Source organism: Oncorhynchus gorbuscha, linkage group LG08 (genome assembly GCF_021184085.1).
Source record: "Oncorhynchus gorbuscha isolate QuinsamMale2020 ecotype Even-year linkage group LG08, OgorEven_v1.0, whole genome shotgun sequence".
Lineage (NCBI taxonomy): Eukaryota > Metazoa > Chordata > Actinopteri > Salmoniformes > Salmonidae > Oncorhynchus > Oncorhynchus gorbuscha.
Genome location: NC_060180.1, coordinates 51,798,811 through 51,822,376, shown reverse-complemented (window position 1 = coordinate 51,822,376; position 23,566 = coordinate 51,798,811). Strand labels below are relative to the sequence as shown.

The 23,566-nt window shown below is 40.8% G+C and overlaps 2 protein-coding genes across 4 annotated transcripts in view; both read left to right on the top strand.

The window, feature by feature from the left end:
- Window positions 1–11,782, top strand: part of LOC124041794 (histone-lysine N-methyltransferase 2C-like) — a 123,501-nt gene extending 111,719 nt beyond the window's left edge. Inside the window, 10 exon segments of the mRNA XM_046359827.1 lie at window positions 568–693; window positions 865–1,407; window positions 1,630–2,239; window positions 2,562–2,698; window positions 5,648–5,790; window positions 5,894–6,068; window positions 6,908–7,024; window positions 7,163–7,236; window positions 9,760–9,868; window positions 9,961–11,782. Of these exon segments, the coding sequence (XP_046215783.1) occupies window positions 568–693; window positions 865–1,407; window positions 1,630–2,239; window positions 2,562–2,698; window positions 5,648–5,790; window positions 5,894–6,068; window positions 6,908–7,024; window positions 7,163–7,236; window positions 9,760–9,868; window positions 9,961–10,053 (2,127 nt within the window). The 3' untranslated portion in view covers window positions 10,054–11,782.
- An 8,891-nt stretch (window positions 11,783–20,673) lies between these two features.
- The window catches only part of LOC124041791 (5'-AMP-activated protein kinase subunit gamma-2-like), a 54,485-nt gene continuing 51,592 nt past the window's right edge, over window positions 20,674–23,566 (top strand). For all 3 annotated transcript variants that reach the window (XM_046359820.1, XM_046359822.1, XM_046359821.1), the window contains exon 1: window positions 20,674–20,970. In XM_046359820.1, the coding sequence (XP_046215776.1) occupies window positions 20,896–20,970 (75 nt within the window). In that variant the 5' untranslated portion in view covers window positions 20,674–20,895. The remainder of the gene's footprint in view (window positions 20,971–23,566) is intronic.

The window sequence follows — 23,566 nt, the reverse complement described above, 5'->3', positions numbered from 1 at the left end:
ATTAGTGGGTTAAGCGGTAGCATGCCCTTAGACTGCAGTCTGGGGAGTTCACAAATGGTTAAACCCTAATTCATCTGAATATTGGAGCTGTTTGATTTAATAACCCCTTTTAGTATCGATAATGGTTCATGTATAGAAATTGATTTGACCTTTGATGTCTCACTTTGATTATGAGCTTAAAGGAATAGTTCTGGATTTTGGCAATGAGGTCCTTTATCTACTTCCCCAGTCAGATAAACTTGTAGATACCATTTTTATATCTCTGCATATAGTTTGAAGGAAGTTGCTAACTTGCGTAACAATTGCTCGTGAAACTACATCTAATTTCCTTCATACTAGACGCAGATACATAAAAATGGTATCCACAAGTTCATCTGACGCTGGGGAAGTAGACTAGATTAAAGGGTTTCATTGCCAAAATCACAAACTATCCCTTTCTTTCTCTCTTCTTCCTACAATTGTAAAGTAGCTTTGTGTCCCTGAAGTGTGGATAAATATAATGTATTATTATTATCTCATTCTCTCTTCCTCACTCCGTCTCCTGACATGCCTTTCTTCTCTCTTCAGGAACAGGAAGGTCTGTTGCGTTCCGAGGGAAACTTGGTATTCTGCAGCCACAGCTGCTTCCTCCTCTACTCTGCCTCCACCTCCTCCTCTTCCACCTCACAGGCCAGAAATACTACAGATACTAAGGTTTGTTTCTATTGATTCCCGAAGGCAATTATTTTTTTACTTTCTTGACCAGTGTAGGTCATCCGTGTACAGTACTTGTTGTATCCAGTTTTTCTACCGGTGTGTCATAAATGGTCAACTTTTATTATTTACTGCAGGACATTAAATTATTGTCATTCATGTCTTCTGCAGGACTCGGTGGCCCTCCTGTCTCCAGACTCAGACCAGAAAGAGAGCCTGTCTAAAGCCCACCACCAGTACAGCAACAACATGTCCTCTCTGGATGTCCACTGTCTGGCCCAGCTCCAGCCCAAGCAGTCTCCTCCCTCTACCCCACCCATTCCCTTCCCCCCAGCCAGTGACACCCCTAAGACCCCTAAGACAGATGTCAAGTCAGACACCATCAAAGTGACTGTGAAACTGAAGGCGCGGGGCCCCAGGGCTCACCAGGAGGGCTGGCACCAGGGGAAGAGACACAAGGGTCTCCGCTGGAGGAAGTGGACAGTGCAGGTGGTGGTGCCTAGAGGAAGCTCCCAGCTCCCTGACGAGAACCAGATAGACGAGCTGTTGAGGAAGCTGGGAGCGTCTCTCCGCCCCGGGGCCAGTCTCAGGGACCAGCGCCGCTGCTGCTTCTGTCACCAACTAGGGGACGGGGTCACCGACGGCCCTGCCCGTCTCCTCAACCTGGACCTGGACGCGTGGGTGCACCTCAACTGTGCCCTGTGGTCGACAGAGGTAGGTAGCCCAGAAGTCAAGTGAGGTGGTGGACTGGTGACCGCAAGGTTCATGTCCTCGGTCGGTCGTAAATAAATAAATAAGTGGGGGGGTGGGCAGAACTGGCTAAAGGGGGGAAGACTGCTGGTTTCAGATCTTAACTGCCATACCAACCACTACAATTGTGACCCTTTTATTAAAGTTGTGTTGTGTGTGTATTATTAACATTGTTTTGTTGTGCAGGTGTACGAGACGCAGGCAGGCGCCCTGATCAACGTGGAGCTTGCGCTGCGACGGGGTTCAGCGGTCCGCTGTGCATACTGCCAACAGATGGGCGCCACCAGCGGCTGCCACCGCCTGCGCTGCACCAACATCTACCACTTCACCTGCGCCCTGCAGGCACACTGTACCTTCTTCAAGGACAAGACCATGCTGTGCCACGCCCACAGGCCCAGAGGCTCTGGCTCCGCCCACGGTGGCTCTGGCCTCGTCCTGGAGCACGAGCTGCGCTGCTTCGCGGTGTTCCGCCGCGTCTACGTCCAGAGGGACGAGGTGAGGCAGATGGCCAGCGCCGTGCAGCAGCCCGAGCTGGGATACACCTTCAGAGTGGGCAGCTTGGTGCTCCACGCCGTGGGTCAGCTCACCCCGTCCCAGATGGCCGCCTTCCACTCGACCTCCGCTATCTTCCCCGTGGGCTACGAGGCCTGCCGCATCTACTGGAGCATGCGCCATGGCAACCGCCGCTGCCGCTACCTGTGCTCTGTGGAGGAGAGGGAGGAGCAGCCGGAGTTCCACGTCCGCGTCATCGAGCAGGGATACAAGGACCTGGTCCTCACTGACTCCACTGCCAAAGGTGGGCAGGGATGGATTTGTGTTGGGGCTCATTTAGATTAGGCTTGTCTATTGAAGGTGGGCTGGGCTAAATGTTTTGTTTTAGGGCTGGTTTAGATTAGGCTTGCCTTGTAAGTTGGCTAGCTAGATTGGTTTTATGACATGCTTAGATATAGCCTTGTTTATGGCTGTAGCCTCTACCATTCATGTATCTGGGTTGGCTTGGACTAGGATGTCTTGTTCAGTTTGCTTTTCAGATTCTCTTCTACTATTGTAAATGTGTTCTGTAGGAGTTCCTATAATATATTATGATACATAACCCTGCTGTTTTCCTGTCTTTTCAGGAGTGTGGGATAAGGTCCTGGGACCCGTTGCTGACAAGAGGACTGAAATAGGAACTCTGAAACTCTTCCCTGTCTATCTGAAGGGAGAGGACCTGTTTGGACTCACCGTCTCTGCAGTCACCAAGATCACTGAATCGGTTTGTATCTGTTCTCTGTTGTATTAAATTCAAGCAATTCCGATTTATACTAAATGATCAATGCTCGAATGGTACTATAGATGTCTAAAGCTACCTATTCAGATGAGCGACTGTTAAAATGCTCACACCATACTACACTGAACAAAAATGTAAATGACACATTTAAGCGTTGGTCCCATGTTTCATGAGCTGAAATACAATCATTTTACGTGCGCACAAAAAGCTAATTTCTCTCAAATATTGTGCTCAGATTGTGACCAGATAACCCATACAGCTGGCAGGTGTGGCATATCAAGAAACTGATTAAACAGCATGATCATTACACAGGTTCACCTTGTGCTGGGGACAATAAAAGACAACTCTAAAATGTACAGTTTTGTCACACAACACAATGCCACAGGTGTCTCAAGTTTTGAGGGAGCGAGCAATTGGCATACTGACTGCAGGAATGTCCACCAGAGCTGTTGCCAGAGAATTGAATGTTCTTTTCTCTACCATAAGCCCACTCCAACTTCGTTTTAGAGAATTTTGCAGTACATCCAACCGGCCTTTCAACCGCAGACCACTTGCGTGGTGTTGTGTGGGCGAGTGGTTTGCTGATGTAAACCGAGTGCCCCATGGTGGCAGTAGGGTTATTGTATGGGCAGACCATAAGCTACAGACAACGAACCCAATTGCATTTTATCGATGGCTATTTGAATGCACACAGACACCGTGATAAGATCCTGAGGCCCATTGTTGTGCCGTTCATCCGCCGCCATCACCTCACACGACCACATGTCACATGGATCTAGCCACAATTCCTGGAAGCTGAAAATGTCCAGGTTCTTCCATGGCCTGCATATTCACCAGACATGTTTAGGATGCTCTGGATTGACTTGAATGACAGCATGTTCCAGTTCACGCCAATATCCAGCATCACAGCCATTGAAGAGGATTGGACAACGTTCCACAGGCCACAATCAACAGCCTGATCAACTCTATGCGAAAAATGTTGAGCTGCATGAAGCAAATGGTGGTTACACCAGATACTGACTGGTGATCTGATCCATGCCCCTACCTTTTTTGTTTAGGTACCTGTGACCAACAGATGCATATATATATATATATATATATATATATTGCCAGTCATGTGAAATCCATAGATTAGGGCCTAATAAATGTTTTTAAATGTGCTTATTTTCTTTAATGAACTCTAACTCAGTAAAATCTTTGAAATTGTTGCATTTTACATTTTTGTTCAGTGTATATATTGTAGACTAAAGGTCGACCGATTAATGATTTTTCAACGCCGATACCAATTATTGGAGGACCAAAATAAGCCGATACCGATTAATCTGACTATTTTATATATATATATATATATATATATATTTGACAATTACAACAATAATGAATGAACAATGAACAATTTTATTTGAACTTAATTAAATACATAAATAAAATAAATTTATTCTCAAATAAATAATGAATCATTTTCAATTTGGTTAAAATAATGCAAAAACAAAGTGTTGGAGAAGAAAGTAAAAGTGCAATATGTGCCATGTAAAAAAGCTTACGTTTAAGTTCCTTGCTCAGAATATGAGAACATTTGAAAGCTGGTGGTTCAATATTCCCAGTTCTTTATTATTCCCAGTTAAGAAGTTTTAGGTTGTGGTTATTATAGGAATAATGATGCGTAGACTATTTCTCTCTATACCATTTGTTTTTAATATACAGTCGATTTTCAACCACTCCACAAACTTCTTGTTATCAAACTATAGTTTTGGCAAGTTGGTTAGGACAAGTTAAACAATTTAAAGGCAATGCTACCGAATACTAATTGAGTGGATGTAAACTTCTGACCCACTGGGAATGTGATGAAAGCAATAAAAGCTGAAATAAATCTCTACTATTATTCTGACATTTCACATTCTTAAAATAAAGTGGTGATCCTAACTGACCTAAGACAGGGAATTTTTACTCTGATTAAATGTCAGGAATTGTGAAAAATGTAGTTTAAATGTATTTGGCAAAAGTGTATGTACACTTCCGACTTCAACTGTACCTTTTGACTATTGGATGTTCTTATAGGCACTTTAGTATTGCCAGCCTAATCTCAGGAGTTGATAGGCTTGAAGTCATAAACAGTGCTGTGCCTAAAGCATTGCTAGTCGCTGATGGCAAACACAGTCTAGTGCTATTTGAATGAATCCTTACGAGCCTGCTGCTGCCTACCACTGCTCCATAAGACTGCTCTATCAAATCATAGACTTAATTATAATATAATAAACACAGAAATACGAGCCTTTGGTCATCAATCTGGAAGCTATAATTTTGAAAATAAAACATTTATTCTTTCAGTGAAATACGGAACGCAAGGAAAGTAACACAATTTCCCTAGTTAATGTTGTCTGCTAACATGCATTTATTTTAACTAAATATGCAGGTTAAAAAATATATACTTCTGTCTTAATTTTAAGAAAGGCATTGATGTTTATGTTTAGGTACATTTGTGCAACGATTGCTTTTTTTCTCTCGGCGTTGTGCTTTTGTTAAATCATCACCCGTTTGGCGAAGTTGAAGTAGGCTGTGATTCGATGATAAATTAACAGGCACCGTATTGATTATATGCAACGCAGGACAAGCTAGTTAACCCAGTAATGTCATCTACCATGTGTAGTTAACTAGTGATTATGTGAAGATTTATAGTTTTTATAAGATTTGTTTAATGCAAGCTAGCAACTTACCTTGGCTCCTTGCAGCCACAAAGTCCTTTTGACCCTGCGCTCGCATAACAGGTGGTCAACCTGCCACACAGTTTCCTTGTGGATTGCAATGTAATCGGCCATAATTGGCAGATTACAGATTGTTGTGAAAACTGCCGATTAATCGGCCGGCCTCTGTTGTAGTCACTGAAGTGAGGAGGAGTGTTCGTCTCATTTCCCTGTGCTGCTGGTTGTGTTCCAGCTCCCAGGGGTGGAGGCCTGTGACAGGTACACCTTCCGTTACGGACGTAACCCTCTGATGGAGCTACCCCTAATCTTCAACCCTTCTGGCAGCGCCCGCGCCATGCCCAAAACCAGCTCCCCATTCACTGCCGTTGTCATAAGGTATTGTGGAGGAATTAACATTTGTTTCAAGTCTGTGGATGTAATATACTTAGCACAAGTTATCTTTATAACAGAATACACACACACACATTCACTCCTATAGGCCCCAGCCAGTGTCCAGAAACACCAGTACCACCTCCAGGTGTCAGAACACAGCCCAGGGGGAGGGAGGCGTCCCCTACACCAAGCCCCCCACTGTGCACCACAGGTCCTCTCAGTACCGCTGGATGAAGAGTGAGTGGAGGGCCAACGTCTATCTCGCTGCTTCCAAGATCCAGGTGGGTCTAGGGGACATGATCCTCTAATTTCAGCACTAGGCCTGGGCTGTGAGGGGGTGCATGCTACGCCACTGCTTATAACTAAGTTAAGAGCTGTGAAAAGTATGTTCTTCCTTTCAAATTCCCTCTATGTAATTAGACCTTCAACCAAAACCAAATATGAGATAAAGTGAACCTGAGTGAACAAATAACACAACAGTTCCATATTTATTTCATAAACAAAGTTCTGCAACACCCAGTGCCCCCTTAAACTCAGTAACTGGTTGTTCCACCTTTAGCTGCAATGACTCCAACCAAACACTTCCTGTAGTTGTTGATTAGTCTCTCACATCAATGTGGTGGAATTCTGGCCCACTGTCCCATGCAGAACTGCTTTAACTCAGCGATTATTTGTGGGTTCTTTAAAGCATGAAGTCAGGTTAGGTCTGAACTTTGAATAGGCCATTCCAAAACTTGAAATGTGTTACTTTTTAGCCATTTTGGTGTTGCATAACTTTGTTAATTAAATAAGTATCACATTATTCTATTTGAAAACTCTGGTTCCTTCTATCTAACTTTAGGGTTTGTTGAATATGTGCTTACATAAAGTGTAAAAAATATGCAAATATTAGAAATAGGGCAAATACTTTTTCACGGCACTGTAGATGTGCCAAATAAGATCAAGCTTCTTGATCACAGCAGAGACATTCAATCCCCTGCGAAAAGCTGCGAACATTTGCATCAATTCTAACAGGTTTTAAGTAGCAGATGGAATATAAGACTGAAGTATGACAGCATGAGAGTAAAGGGACTCTTACTGTTGAACGTACTGTAGACACATTTTCTGGTTGTGTCCACAGGGCCTGGGTCTGTATGCTGCCAGGGACATAGAGAAGAACACCATGGTGATTGAATACAATGGAACCGTCCTCCGCAACGAGGTGGCCATCAAGAAGCAAAGGACTTACAAATCTCAGGTGCAAATCTTCAAAAAATAAAAATACTTAAGGCTCTAGTATCTGTACTTACTGTGTTGTGAAGGCTGAATAATATATATTTGCTGTATTCTCTCATGTGATGACTGTTGGTCTAAGTGATTACTTTCACCTCTGCAGAATCGTGGAGTGTTCATGTTCCGCATCGACAGTGAACGTGTTGTTGATGCCAGTCAGACAGGAGGTCTGGCAAGGTAAGCATAATTGTTTTACGTAGTCAATTTCAACCTGATTCACATTCTAACCTTACCTGATTAATTTGTCACTTCAATGTTAGGATGTTTGCAATAATTCACAGGGCTCAGTATGTACAGTACAGTCGTAAAGTATTCAGATCCCTCGACTTTTTCCACATTTTGTTACGTTATTGTTTTTTCTCATCAATCTACACACACACACACCCACACACACACAAAAAAACTTTCACATTTACTTAAGTATTCAGACCCTTTACTCAGTACTTTGTTGAAGCACCTTTTTTGTCACCTCCCTGACCAAGGCCCTTCTCCCCAGATTGCTCAGTTAGTTTTTCTTCCTCATCAATCGACACACAATACCACAATTCATGCTATCCAACATTTCTGAATCAATTAGGTCCACTATTGCTCGTAATGATTTGTACAGCCTTTCACAAAGGTTGATTTAGCAGAGATGTGACCATGGCACTAATTTAGCTTTTATTAAAAAAGGTGAGGATGCCACCAAGTGTTTTCATTATCGCCCCCTATCTTTTATAAACACAGATATTAAGCCGTTTTCCTGAATGTTGTCATCTTATCTCGATTTACCCAAATTGATCCACTCGGACCAAAGCGGGTTTGTTAAAAAGCGTTTATCCTCGTATAATCTCCATCGACTATTACATATCTTAAATGCTTCATCACAAACAACAGCTCCTTGGGATGTTTTATCTCTCGGTGCAGAAACAGCTTTTGATAAACTAGAATGCTCATATCTGGCCTATTTTGGAACATATGGGAATTGGCTCAAGTTGAATTCATATGATTAAAGTACTTTATACAATGGGTGGGTCTAATCCTGAATGCCAAGAAATTTATAAACTTGATCTTCACTATAAAAACCATCTTGACATTATCTCACATTTCTTTTATACTAACATTTAGTTTTCAACAGCAGAGATTTGTAATTTGTATAAACCTTGCTGTCTGTCTTTGACATTTGCAACATTGTTTCAATATTAATTTGCAACATTGTTTCAATATTCAAATTTGATCTCCAGCTGTCCTACAGTAATGAACGAGTCGGGATGAGACAGACGGGCAGTGTTTCTCAGCCAGTCAAAATCATGAATCGGCTGGCTTCATTTTTATGGATATATATATATATATAAAGAAATGTCAATTGGAAAAAGGTGGAACGAAACGAAGAGCGGCTACTGTAGTTTGCGGTCTTTCCAGCTTCAATTTGAAGTGATTGTGTTACTGTAGCTGTGTTGTTGGCTAGCTCCTCTGAACAACAGCGTCCTGGCGAGTGAGCACATTTTCTATGCCAGGCGAAATAGTGCCTCATTAGGTCATCGTTATGGATTTATGCAAATAAATGTCACTTGAAAACATAAACAAATGCAAATGCAACTCATCTTTTTAAGTGGGAGAACTTGCACAATTGGTGGCTGACTAAATACTTTTTTGCCCCACTGTATATATAACATTTAAGTAATAAAACAAATATAATGTATACATATTTACGCTGTAGCAATAATAAATGTCCATGGGTTGTGGTTGGGGGGGATCTGCAAGGGGGGCAGATGGAATATCAAGGACCCGAATGTTTTGAGAACATTTCAAGATTTGAAAGATACATACACATTACCAGGCAACTCCTTTTTTCTACATTTACAACTGAGGTCATCTATGCTGGCCTATGGATTCCCTTGGGAATCCCAACTACCAACCCATCCAATGATTGCATTCATAAATAAATGATCTAGACTCTATAATATTAAGGACTGATCTGTGTAATATATAAACAATTTTATATATTATACAGACAAAATACAACAATACAAAAAACTAAGCTTGTTCTGGGCTAGCCATTAAAATATGGTCCACAGATCTAATTTAATCTTACCCACGCTTTTAACTGGAACAGAATATGGAAAAATATGACCTTAGCATCCCGTAATCAGAACCATCAATTTATACATTTTAAATTTGTTCAGACTGTATTTAACACCAAGGAAATGTTTTACAATTAAATTGGCCCCAACTCCCCAACTGTTCATTGTGTCCCCTAAATCAGGTAGACACATTCCTTTTATATGATGTGGGAGTATCCTGCAGTTAAATTGTACTGGGGCAAAGTTACAAAATTAATTTAGAAGTGCATGAATTTAAATATTCAATGCTTTCTGTCTTTAGTTACTTATTGATAGCCACCTTGAATATCTCAATCAAAAGATGAAGATTACTGTAGGCAGGCTGATGCAAATAGTTTTTGGGCTCTAAGATGGCAACCACCTCACTGTCTCCCATTTAACCAGTGGATACAGTTACTATTAGAAGTTAAGACATTAGAATTATCGACAGTGAGAATGAATGGTGCTAGTCAAGGAACAATTGGGGGGGGTGAGTTAGGGTTTCCTTTGTATGCTTTTATTTGTTTTTGAAAAAAAAAAAAAAATGACTGAACTAAATCAAAAGTTGGTCACAAGAACATATTGCGTCATAATGTGCTGTGTTTGTTTTCTTATACAGGTACATCAATCACTCTTGTGCCCCGAACTGTGTTGCTGAGGTGGTAACCTTTGAAAGAGGTTATAAAATCATCGTCACCTCCAACCGCAGAATCGAGAAAGGAGAGGAGGTGTGTTCTTTTTCTTTTCAATTGGAAATCTCCTACTATGCTATGAGTGACCTTTGCATTGTCATCACTATTTTCTCTGCATTATTTTCCAGCTGTGTTTTGACTACCAGTTTGACTGTGTGGACGGCCAACACAAGATCGCCTGTCACTGTGGAACAGCGGACTGCAGGAAAAGGATCAACTGAAAAAGAAAACAAAAATGACAACAAATGCATTCCTTTCCATATTATGCAGATGCCCTGATCTCTGTGTAGACAGAGAGGTGCTTCAGGCTGTCCTTTCTTAGAACGAGTGGAAGACCTGAGTTAAACCCTGAGAGCGATGCATGGATGGAGTCCCATGTTTGGAAACAGACTGAAGATGGACAAGAGAGGACTTAGAAAGAGGTGAGCAGGAAGAAGCAACAGCAGATAGACGTGTGATTTGTGCCATATTACATGAGGCTGGTTTTATTGCAAGGCCTCTGTCAACGAGTGGATGCGTCTGTGTATTAGTGAGATGATATACAATAGGGTGCAGAAGAGAATCCACCAGCGAATGAGAAGAGAGCACTGTGTGGGTCACGGACCTTATTGGTAGTTAAGGGCAGGCCCTTTTGTTTAAAATTTTAAATGTAAAACTGTTTGACTAAATGTAGAATTCACTGAATGGGGAATGTACAGCAATGACTACAGCGAAGGGAATATTAACTTGCACTAAAAAAAAAAGAGACACGTACACACAACTTTAAGATACTTGATTCCATGAGTCAGTTTTATCATAGGTTTCTGTCATGTGATTTGAGTGAAATTCGAGAGGACGTTTTGTATTTATTATTGAGTGAATGAATTTTATTGTCAAAATGACGAGACAGTAAAACGAAGGCTAAACTGATAGTTTTCTGAAGATTGAAGAAATGCTCTTACTTTTGTACAAATGTATATAAAGAAAAATATAGGAATAACTGACCAAATACTACCTTAACCTTCTCGATGTTTGGGTGTTTTTTTTTGTCATTGCAATTTATTTAAGAAGGATGTCATGATATCAGTTTGAGAGTATATATTATGATTATTCTGTACAGAATTTGTAAAATAACCACAATAATTCAAAGTATTTTTGGTTTATTAAAAGTATGGTATTGTAGTGTAGTGTTTTTGTGATTTACACATACTTTGACCACTCAAAAAGAAATATTTTTGGTGACTAACGAGTGTAGAAAAGAGTCATTGGTTACAGAATTTCAAAATGGGAAAGACATCATTCTGACATCTTTGCTGTTAATCAGGTTTGATTTTATAGAACTGTGAATAAGGTTTTTAAACCACCCAAACACAATTTTAACTTCTTTTTAACCCAAATAGGCATAGGAATACCACCTTGTTTTTGTGTTGTTCTTTTACATAGAAATTGTGTACAGATGTCCAATAACATTGCTTACTGCTTCAGGCGATTTGAAATTAAGGTGTACTGGAAAAAAAAAATCATGTTTCTTGCAGAGGAAAAGGTTGGGACATTTGGTGGTGCTATATTTTGAAAAGAGAAATGTATCTGATATGGACACTTCACAAGCCACTTACAATAGTTAGAAAATGCAAGATGTTTTGCGTGCACAATTTCAAGTCGACTGTAAAATTTTGGAGACAGTCTTAGAACTTGTAATGTATATGGCATGTATTTTTTTAACTTTCCGAAGACTCAATTGTATATATTTTCTCAATGAATGGTTGTAACAAAATGATTTCTTGGATATTTTTCTTCTCTTGTATAAAATGACATCATCCTGCCAGTGTGTTTGTGCTACATTTTTCTTGGTCCTGTAAAGTAGTCAATGTTTTTTGAAAACAGCCTTTTGGAGTGTACAGAGTAATGAGATTTGGAGTTTGTGTAATTGATTTTAGAAGCATTTACAAAATAAACTATTTTACATCTTAATTATTTGTTGTGTGCCGTTTTGAAATCACACACTTCTTACTGACCCATTGGACTGAACCCACTGGAGTAGAGTAATGTAGTTCACTGCTCAAGAAAGACACCCACTGGCCAAATAAGGTAACTTAATCAAATACAATTGTATTTCGTACATGCTTCATAAACAACAGGTGTAGACTAACACTGAAATGCTTACTTACAGGTCACATCACTAATGCAGAGTTAAAGAAATAGTGACACAAGGAATAAATACACAATGATTAACTAATAAAAATAACATGGCTATGTACCAGGCTCGAGTCAATGTGCAGGGGTACAAGGTAATTGAGGTAGGTAATGTACAGTGCCTTAGAAGTATTTTCTTGATTCCAAATGGATAAAAAAATCTCACCCATCTACACACAATGCCCTATAATGACAAAGTGAACACATTTTAAGAAATGTTTGCAAATTTATTGAAAATGAAATGAGTAATTTAGATAAGTATTCACACCCCTAACTTGATGTGTTAAAATCACAAATTGGCAGTGATTAAAGTTGAGTCTTTCTAGGTAAGTCTTAATAGCTTTCCACACCTGGATGGTACAATATTTACTTATTTTTCTTTTTAAAATTCTTAAAGCTCTGTCAAGTTGGTTGTTGATCATTACTAGAAAGACATTTTCAAGTCTTGGTAAGCATTGTGTTTTAGGTTAAAAGGTTCATTTGTCTCCCAGTGTCTTGAAAACCTGGTTCAGTCTGTATTCCATCTGTGATTGCCTGTGCTTAGCTCTAATCTGTACATTTTTATCCCCCAGAAAACTCCCTAGTTCTTGCTGATGAAAAGCATACACTTAACATGATGCTTGAAAATATGAAGAATGGAACTCTGTGAGGTGTTGTTTTGGATTTGAACCAAACATAATGATTTGTATTCAGGAGATAAAGTTAATTTCTTTGCAAAAATGTTGTCAGTTTTACTTCAGTGCCTTATTGCAAACAGGATGCATGTTTTGAATAATGCTATTCTGAACAGGCTTCCTTCTTTTCACAATCATTTAGGTTAGTATTGTGGAGTAACTAGAATGTTGTTGATCCATACAAAGTTTTCTCCAATCACAGCCTTTAAACTCTGCATACACATCCAAAGTGTAATTCATTTAATTAGACGTTTTGCATATCTGTTAGTAAGCATTTGTCCTTTATCAAGCTAATCCATCCACCTAAGATATGGCTTTTCAAGAAGCTGATTAAACAGCATAATCGTTACACAGGTACACCTTGTGCTGGGGACAATGAAAGGGCAGTCTAAAATGTGCAGTTTTGTCACAACGCAATGCCACTGATATCTCAACTTTTGAGGGAGCATGCAAAGTGCTGTTGCTAGAGAATTTAATGTTAATTTCTCTGCCGTAAGCCACCTCCAACATTGTTTTAGAGAATTAGGCAGAACATCCAACTGACCTCAACCGTAGACCACGTGTAACCACGTCAGCCCAGGACCTCCACATATGGCTTCTTCAGCTGCGGGATCATCAGACCAGCCAACCGGACAGCTGATGAAACTGGGTTTGCAAAACTAAAGAATTTCTGCACAAGCTGTCCGAAACCGTCTCAGGGAAGCTCATCTGTGTGCTCTCGTCGTCCTCACCAGGGTCTTGACCTGACTGCAGTTTGCCATCGTAACCAACTTCAGCGGGAAAATGCTCACTTTTGATGGCCACTGGCACGTTGGAGAAGTGTGCTCTTCACGGATTAATTCCAGTTTCAACTGTACTGGGCAGATGGCAGACAGAGTGAATTGCGTCGTGTGGGCTAGTGGTTTGCTGACATCAACGTTGTGAGAGTGTCCTAAGTTTGGTGGCTGTGGGGTTATGGTATGGGCAAGCATAAGCTACGGACAACGAACACAATTGCATTTTATTGATGGCAATTTGAATGCACAGAGATATCGTAACGAGATCCTGAGACCCATCTACCGCCATCACCTCAGGTTTCAGAATGGTAATGTACGACGGCCCCATGTCGCAAGGATCTGTACACAATTCCTGGAAGCTGAAAATGTCTCAGTTCTTCCATGGCCTGCATACTCACCAGACATGTCACCCGTTAAGCCTGTTTGGGACGCTCTGGATCAACAAATACAACAGGGTATTTCAGTTCCCACAAATATCAATTAACTTCGCACTTAGCCATTGAAGAGGAGTGGGACAACATTCCAAAGGCCACAATCAACAGACTGATCAACTCTATGCGAAGGAGATGTTTTGCACTGCATGAGGTAAATGGTGGACACACCAGATGCTGAATGGTTTTCTGATCCACGCCCCTACCTATTTTTCCATGACCAACAGATGCATATTTGTTTTCCCAGTCATGTGAAATCCATAGATTAGGGCCTAATTTATTTATTTCAATTGACTGATTTCCTTATATGACCTGTAACTCAGTAAAATCTTTGAAATTGTTGCATGTTGTGTTTATATTTTTGTTCAGTATATGATGGTCTGCTTAAAACAAGTTGGTATTACAGACCGGGTCAGGGATAAAATGTCAGTGAAGACACTTCACCCCCCCCCCCGGCATTTTTCCTATTTTGTTGCCTTACAAACTGGAATTCAAATGGATTTGGGGGGTTTGTGTCATTTCATTTACACAACATGCCTACCACTTTGAAGCTGAAAAATGCTTTTTATTGTCAAACTTGAGCGTGCATAACTACTGTATCCCCCCTCCAAGTCAATATTTTGTAGAGCCACATCTAGTCACTGGGATTTTTGCCCATTCTTCAAGGCAAAAGTGCTCCAGCTCCTTCAAGTTGGATATGGGTTCTGCTGGTTCTTTAAGTCATACCCCAGATTCTCAAATGGATTGAAGTCTGGGCTTTGGCCATTCCAAGACATTTAAATGTTTCCCCTTAAACCACTCACGTGTTGCTTTAGCAGTATGCTTAGGGTCATTGTCCTGCTGGAAGCTGAACCTCTGTCCGTCTCAAATCTCTGGAAGACTGAAACAAGTTTCCCTCAGGAATTTCCCTGTATATTAGCGCCATCCATCATTCCTTCAATTCTGACCAGTTTCCCAGTCCCTGCCAATGAAAAACATCCCCACAGCATGTTGCCGCAACCACCATGCTTCACTGTGGATGGTGTTCTCGGGGTAATGGGAGGTGTTGGGTTTGTGCCAGACATAGCATTTTTTTTAAGCAATGGCTTTTTTTCTGTCCACTCTTCCGTAAAGCCCAGCTCTGTGGAGTGTATGACTTAAAGTGGTTCTATGGACAGATACTCCAGTCTCCGCTGTGGAGCATGTGTAGCTCCTTCAGGGTTATCTTTGGTCTCTTTGTTGCCTCTCTGATTAATACCCTCCTTGCCTGGTCTGTGAGTTTTGGTCGGCGGCCCTTTCTTGGCAGGTTTATTGTAGTGCCATATTCTTTCAATTTTTTTATAATGGATTTAATGGTGCTCCGTGGGATATTCAAAGTTTCTGATATTTCTTTTATAATCCAACTCAGATCTGTACTTTGTACTTTGTCCCTGACCTGTTTGGAGAGCTCCTTGGTCTTCATAGTGCCGCTTGCTTGGTAGTGCCCCTTGCTTAGTGGTGTTGCAGACTCTGGAGCCTTTCAGAACAGGTGTACATATACTGAGATAATGTGAGAGATCATGTGACACTTAGATTGCACAAAGGTGGACTTTATTTAACTAATTATGTGACTTCTGGAGGTAATTGGTTGTAACAGGTCTTATTTAGGGGCTTCATATCAAAGGCGGTGAATACATATGCATGCACCACTTTTCCGTATTTTATTTATTTTTTCCTTTCACTTCACCAATTTGGACTATTTTGTGTATGTCCATTACATGAAATCCAAATAAAAGTACATTTAAATTACACGTTGTAATTTGAATACTTTTGCAAGGCAATGGTCTTTCTCACATCGGCTACAGAGAGCGAGATCCCACCGTCATCTTTAACAGCTGGTGCTCTCATGCATGGTTCAGTCTTGCCTCAAAGCGAGCAAAGGAGGAATTTAGCTCATCTGGTAGGCTTGCGTTGCTGGGCAGGTTGCGGCTGGGTTTCCCTTTTTAGTCAGTGATAGTTTGCAAGCCCTGCCACATCTGTCGAGCGTCAGAACCGGTGTAGTAGGATTCGCTCTTAGTCCTATATTGACACTGTGTCTGTTTAATGGCTCATCGGAGGTCGTAGCAGGATTTCTTATAAGCGTTCGTATTAGTGACCTGCTCCTTGAAAACAGCAGCTCTAGACTTTAGCTCAGTTCGGAGGTTCCTTGAAATCCATGGCTTCTGGTTGGGGTATGTGTGTATGGTCACTGTGGGGATGACTGTCAATACACTTATTAATGAAGCCTGTGACCAATGTGGTAAACATCCTCAATGTTATTAGATGAATCCCGGAACATACTCCAGTCTGTGCTAGCGAAACAGTCCTGTAGCTTAGCATCCACTTTATTTGACCACTTCCGTATTGACACAAACCCCCCCAAATCCATTTGAATTCCAGACTGAACCATGTCACTGGTACTTCTTGTTTGAGTTTTTTCTTGTAAACAGGAGGATAGAGGTATGGTCTGATTTGCCAAATGGAGGGCGAGGGAGACTGCAGCTCCACCATATAATTAATGACAAGACAACAGATACGAATATCATCAACAGAAGTATGGCCTGCCATGAATAGTGTTTAAATCTATAAACAAACTGCAACAAGAGCTGTTGGATGTTTCTGCAAAAGCACTAGTGTAATGGAAACCAATTAGATGAAGGGAACAAAACCTTCTCTCAGGAGAGGGAGAGAGAGAGAGCAAGGACCAGAGCTGAATGGGAACGGATGACTCATGGCTCACGCATCATCCGCATAAGCACCAGATGGACTGAGAAAGATGGCCTAAGAGATCTGCCTCGCTATTCAAATGTTACACTCTTAGAAAAAAGTTGTTACATAGAGCCTAAAAGGGTTCCTCAGGAGAACCCTTTGAAGAACCCTTTTGGTTCCAGGTAGAACATTTTGAGTTTCATGGAGAACCTTTTCCTCAGAGGGTTCTACATGAAACCCAAAAAGGGGTTCTACCACGAACCAAAAACTACTTAAAGCTGTAATATGTAACTTTTTGGGCGACCTGACCAAATTCACATAGAAATGCGTGTTACAGATCTCTCATTCTCATTGGAAGCAAGTTTAAGAATCGATAGATCTGTTTTATGTGCGCTAATTCTATGCTTCCTGTTCTTAAGCTTTGTTTTGCATGTTTTACTTTCAGTTTTGAACACCAGCTGAAAATAATATATTTTTGGTTATGGAAAATATATGTCACAGTGGTTTAGATGGTACAATGATTATCTACACTATACTTGCTGGTTTTGTTACATAATCTGAAATTAGGCTAATTAATGTAATTTTAGCAACCAGGAAATGGAGGAGCAATTTCTGCGTAGTGCATCTTTAAGTAATACTACTAAGTTGTTTTTATTAGTTACTTTACACCACTGTATGTGTGTGTGTATATGTGTTTTCCATTTTGATCACTGACCCATTGGCTTGATTCCTACCCCTTTCTGGGTTTGGAGATCTAAAGTGATCAGACAATGAATGTCCCCATCCCCAACACGGCCCTTTGAATAAAATGTGATGCTCTGCTTTATCTATCCAGTCTTTTGATATTTATGGGAGAAATGGAGATGGTATAACCTAGAAGAAGGAGTCAAGGAGATAAGAACCATAATGAAACCAGGAGCAAATTCATTCCACCGATTCTGTTACAAAACGTTTCTTAAACGGAAACAAACGGGACGAAACAGGGAGAGACGTATGTGAATTTGTCCAATAGAAACTACAGTTTTAGTTGCAAGTGTTTGGACTAATGATTACACAGCCTAGTCTCATAGACTAGACGTAACATAGTAAATGTAAATTCGAGAAACTCAAATTGATATGTTACATTTGGTATGGTTACATAAGAAAAAAGGCGAGGGGTTTGTTGAATTGGACGGATGAGTGGGCGTATAATGCAAACTTCTAGCAACCCAAAGGATACGTGTTTGAATCTCATCATGGACAGCATTAGCAATTTAATTGGCAAGTTTGAAAGGACTTACTACTTTTTTGCTCTTTTGCAACTGCTTAGCATGTTAGCTCACCTTAACCCCTAACCTAGCCACCTAGCTAACATTAGCCAAAACAAATTGTAATTTGTAGCATATTGTTGTGTTTTGCATCTGTTGCCGTTAACAAACCGTTAACGTACCCTCCTCACAGCATCTAACTAGTCTGACTCACCACAGTTAGCTTGCTAGCGTTAGTTCAACTTAACTATACTTAATGGATGCACTTTGTGTATTCTGGTCAACTCCTCAATGGTGGCAGGGGTTGAAGGACACAACAACTATTTTGTGCTGTTTATTAAGAACTTGACATACAACACAGACTGACCAGCTCCAGCACAAAGAAGTATACTGAACAAAAATATAAACGCACATGCAACAATTTCAAATATTTTGCTGAGTTACAGTTCATATAAGGAAATCAGTCAACTGAAATAAATATGCCCCTAATCTATTGATTTCACATAACTGGGCAGGGGCGCAGCCATGGGTGAGCCTGAGAGGGCACAGGCCCACCCACTTGGGAGCCAGGTCGACCCACTGGGGAGCCAGGCCCTGCCAATCAGAATTTTTCAGAGTTTTTCCCCACAAAACTACTTTATTACAGACAAATACTCATCTCAGGAAACATGGGACCAGCACAGGACCAGTATTTGACCCTAGTGACAAAATTAAGGAAATTCAAATCAAATCAAATTTTATTTGTCACATACACATGGTTAGCAGATGTTAATGCGAGTGTAGCGAAATGCTTGTGCTTCTAGTTCCGACAATGCAGTAATAACCAACAAGTAATCTAGCTAACAATTCCAAAACTACTACCTTATAGACACAAGTGTAAGGGGATAAAGAATATGTACATAAAGATATGAATGAGTGATGGTAGAGAGCGGCATAGGCAAGATACAGTAGATGGTATAGAGTACAGTATATACATATGAGATGAGTATGTAAACAAAGTGGTATAGTTAAAGTGGCTAGTGATACATGTATTACATAAAGATGCAGTAGATGATATAGAGTACAGTATATACATATACATATGAGATGAATAATGTAGGGTATGTAAACATTATATTAGGTAGCATTGTTTAAAGTGGCTAGTGATATATTTTACATAATTTCCCATCAATTCCCATTATTAAAGTGGATGGAGTTGAGTCAGTGTGTTGGCAGCAGCCACTCAATGTTAGTGGTGGCTGTTTAACAGTCTGATGGCCTTGAGATAGAAGCTGTTTTTCAGTCTCTTGGTCCCAGCTTTGATGCACCTGTACTGACCTCGCCTTCTGGATGATAGCAGGGTGAACAGGCAGTGGCTTGGGTGGTTGTTGTCCTTGATGATCTTTATGGCCTTCCTGTGACATCGGGTGGTGTGGGTGTCCTGGAGGGCAGGTAGTTTTCCCCCGGTGATGCGTTGTGCAGACCTCACTACCCTCTGGAGAGCCTTACGGTTGTGGGCGGAGCAGTTGCCGTACCAGGCGGTGATACAGCCCGACAGGATGCTCTCGATTGTGCATCTGTAGAAGTTTGTGAGTGCTTTTGGTGACAAGCCAAATTTCTTCAGCCTCCTGAGGTTGAAACGGCGCTGCTGCGCCTTCTTCACGATGCTGTCTGTGTGAGTGGACCAATTCAGTTTGTCTGTGATGTGTACGCCGAGGAACTTAAAACTTACTACCCTCTCCACTACTGTTCCATCAATGTGGATAGGGGGGTGTTCCCTCTGCTGTTTCCTGAAGTCCACAATCATCTCCTTAGTTTTGTTGACGTTGAGTGTGAGGTTATTTTCCTGACACCACACTCAGAGGGCCCTCACCTCATCTCTGTAGGCCGTCTCGTCGTTGTTGGTAATCAAGCCTACCACTGTTGTGCCGTCCGCACACTTAGAAGGGTTGGGGGGGTATTTCGGCAAGGCCATTTTCTAGAGTCAAATACTTTCTGTGGGACATACTACTTATGTGTGTGTGTGTGTGTGTGTGTGTGGGGGGGGGGGTCTTTCTATAGAACAAACTTCACGTAAGGATTGGCAACCAAAGTTAATAATTTATGTATGTGTGTAGCAGACGCTCTTATATTAAACATAGAGGAGGGAGTCAAATTTAGGCAAGCAATAAACATTTCAGAACTACTAGTCGAATAAGATATGAGAGAGATGACGAATTCTGGCAAAGAGATGTATTTATAGACTTAATACACTTGAAACAAATAGCCAAAAACGAAAACTGCAGACATTACTTGTGCTTACCCCGCGATAAAACCGTCATAAAAAAACGTGTTCATTGACAGCTGCCTTGAAGGACACAAATAAAAAATGCTTTCTGCTACTAAAATCAGTGAAATATAGGCTAAACTGACAATGGGGTGAAGAGCAGAAATCTCAACTAGCAAGCAAGTCTCAGCAATGAAGAATTGGTATCACGCGAGGGGGGGGTGGAGATGTTCGGCACAACACCAACAACCTGAAGTTTAAACAAGTGTGCAAACAATATACACACGGAGCTCTCATCTGATTGGCCAGTGAGCCATCAATCATCGGCGTAACAAGATAGGGATCTCCACTCGTAACAATATCATACGTTTTGCAAATTGGTACATATTGTAAGAATTACAGTTCCTAACATATCATATGCATTGTAATTCGTAAGATACCATACAACATGAATGAGGGACATCCACAAATAAATACATACCACACGAAACTTAACATATCATAGCCTACTAATTGGAGTGTTCCAGAGTTGCGTTTACTATTTTAAGTTTATCCCTGACTCAAGGCAACGTTGTAGCACACCCTATGTTTTATGTTGAAACAGCTCAGTCTCGGTGATGTCAATACAGCGGTAGGTAGGCCTAATGCGTCGGTAGTGCAGTATACTTCCTGGTAAATTAACTAATTTCTTTGAAAGAACTTTGGCTTGAAACTTATTTTTACACATAAAGACGTATGGCATATGCCACGCAATTTACCCAAACTTGATCTTGCTCGTTAAAAATAAAGAAAATAGCATTATTAGTCTGAAAATGGGGAGCACGGTGATGGAGTCTAACAAGAAGGATAACTCGAAGAAAAAGGGAATCCTACGCATAAATATGCCAGTAAGTTCCTAAATGATATACGTTGTGTGAGATCTATGGGTATTTGTTACTGTGGCATTGTGTTAAGAGCAGACGATGTGGGCGTTTATTATAACAGTGAGATTAATGCAGTAGGCTACGTTAGTGTGTTTGGGCCACAATGTTGCAAAAGATATTGCAACTTCAGCTATGCGCGGGTATCAGCGTTGTTACTGTACGTCAATCCACATGGGCATCCTTTCCAATTGACAGCCTCTAGTCCTCACATTTGAGGTCATGGTGTTTTTTTATAGCCTTTTATGTTTGAATTACATCATAATAAAAAACAACACTGCTGTTTTATTTGATTAATATCTTAACACACCAGCATTGTTCTTTTCCATTCTTGCATGAAATGGAATATTAGAAACTGGCTAATCAAGTCATTAGTAAGCCTACTTTTAACATGTTCAAATGGAAGTTAAGAGTACGAGTTGGCTTGTGGGCAATAAGATATCTGATGTTGTCGTTTACAAATGTGAAGAAGAAGAAAAATATACAAAAATGGTAAGAAAAGGAAGCAAACAGCTGGAAGGAAACACTGATCTGGTCTCTGCTCTAAACCACTAAGTCATGATTCATTATGGGTGCCTGCATCTTAACTATGGCCAACACGAAGGAGAGAGCAGAGGAGTCATGATTCATTGGATTTCAGAGTATTATTCTGGTTTCTCTCACATCATGTTCTCTGTGCTCAAGTTAACAAAGTTACTCGCATTAGCATCATATCAGCCTGGTTTAACCTGAAACAATGCTGAACAGTGAGCACAATGTTAAGTCTGTTTTTTAATATATTTCTTTATTTAACCAGGAAAAGCCCATTGAGACCCAGTCTCTTTTTCAAGGGAGACCTGGCCAAGAAGGCAGCAACAATCAATGCATTACAGAATTAAAACATACAGTACAACATGATCCAGCCCCCAAAAAACATTTACATTCCTCCATAGAGTCTCCATCAATATTTAAAATTCATTCAGTGGCACTAACATATCTAGATAAAGCATGGATTGTAGACTATTCCATGTCTCTGGTGTGCAAGAAGAGAAGGCAGTCTTGCCTAATACTGTGAATGTCCTGGGGACTTTAAGTAGCAACCCCCTAGCAGGTATGGTAACTGCTGGTGGTGAAGGAGACCAGACTACAGAGGTAAAGAGGGAGTTTACCCAAAAGGGCTTTGTAGATGAACACATACAAATGTAGCTTTCTGAGCATATAAAGTGAGGTCCAATCTACCATTTGATACAAGGTGCAACGGTGGGTGAGTGACTTGGCATTTGTAATAAAGTGCAAGGATGCATGATAAACAGAGTCCAGTCTCTAAGACGGAGGAGGCTGCATGCATATACAACAAGTCACCATAATCAATTACAGAGAGAAGTGGCCTGAACCAGCTTCTTTCTAGCCATAAGCGGGAAGCAAGCCTTAATACGAAAGTAAAAACCCCATTTCAATTTAAGCTTCCTCACAAGATTATCCATATGAACTTTAAAGGACAACTTGTCATCAAACCATACACCTACAGTTGAAGTCGGAAGTTTACAGACACCTTAGCCAATTACATTTAAACTCAGTTTTTCACAATTCCTGACGTTTAATCCTAGTAAACATTCCCTGTCTAAGGTAATTTAGGATCACCACTTTATTTTAAGAATGTGAAATGTCAGAATAATTATAGAGAGAATGACTTATTTACGCTTTTATTTCTTTCATCACATTCCCAGTGGGTCAGAAGTTTACATACACTCAATTAGTATTTGGTAGCATTGCCTTTAAATTGTTTAACTTGGGTCAAATATTTGGGTAGCCTTCCACATGCTTCCCACAATAAATTGGGTGAATTTTGGCCCATTCCTCCTGACAGAGCTGGTGTAACTGAGTCAGGTTTGTAGGCCTTCTTGCTCACACACGCTTTTTCAGTATTGCTCACACATTTTCTTTAGGATTGAGGTCAGGGCTTTGTGATGGCCACTCTAATACCTTGACTTTGTTGTCCTTAAGTCATTTTGTCACAACTTTGTAAGTATGCTTGGGGTCATTGCCCTTTTGCGACCAAGCTTCCTGACTAATGTCTTGAGATGTTGCTTCAATATATCTACATACTTTTCTTTCCTCATGATGCCATATATTTTGTGAAGTGCACCAGTCCCTCCTGAAGCAAAGCACCCCCACAACATGATGCTTCCACCCCTGTGCTTCACGATGGGATGGTGTTCTTCGGCTTGCAAGCCTCCCCCTTTTACACCAAACATAACGATGGTCATTATGGCCAAACGGTTCTGTTTTTGTTTCATCAGACCAGAGGGCATTTCTCAGTGAATGGCGTCTTCCTTTCTGAGCGGCCTTTCAGGTTATGTCAATATAGGACTTGTTTTACTGTGGATATAGATGCTTTTGTACCTGTTTCCTCCAGCATCTTCACAAGGTCCTTTGCTGTTGTGCTGGGATTGATTTGCACTTTTCGCACCAAAGCACGTTATTCTCTAGGAGACAGAATGCATCTCCTTCCTGAGTGGTATGATGGCTGTGTGGTCCCATGGTGTTTATACCTGTGTACTATTATTTGTACAGATGAACGTGG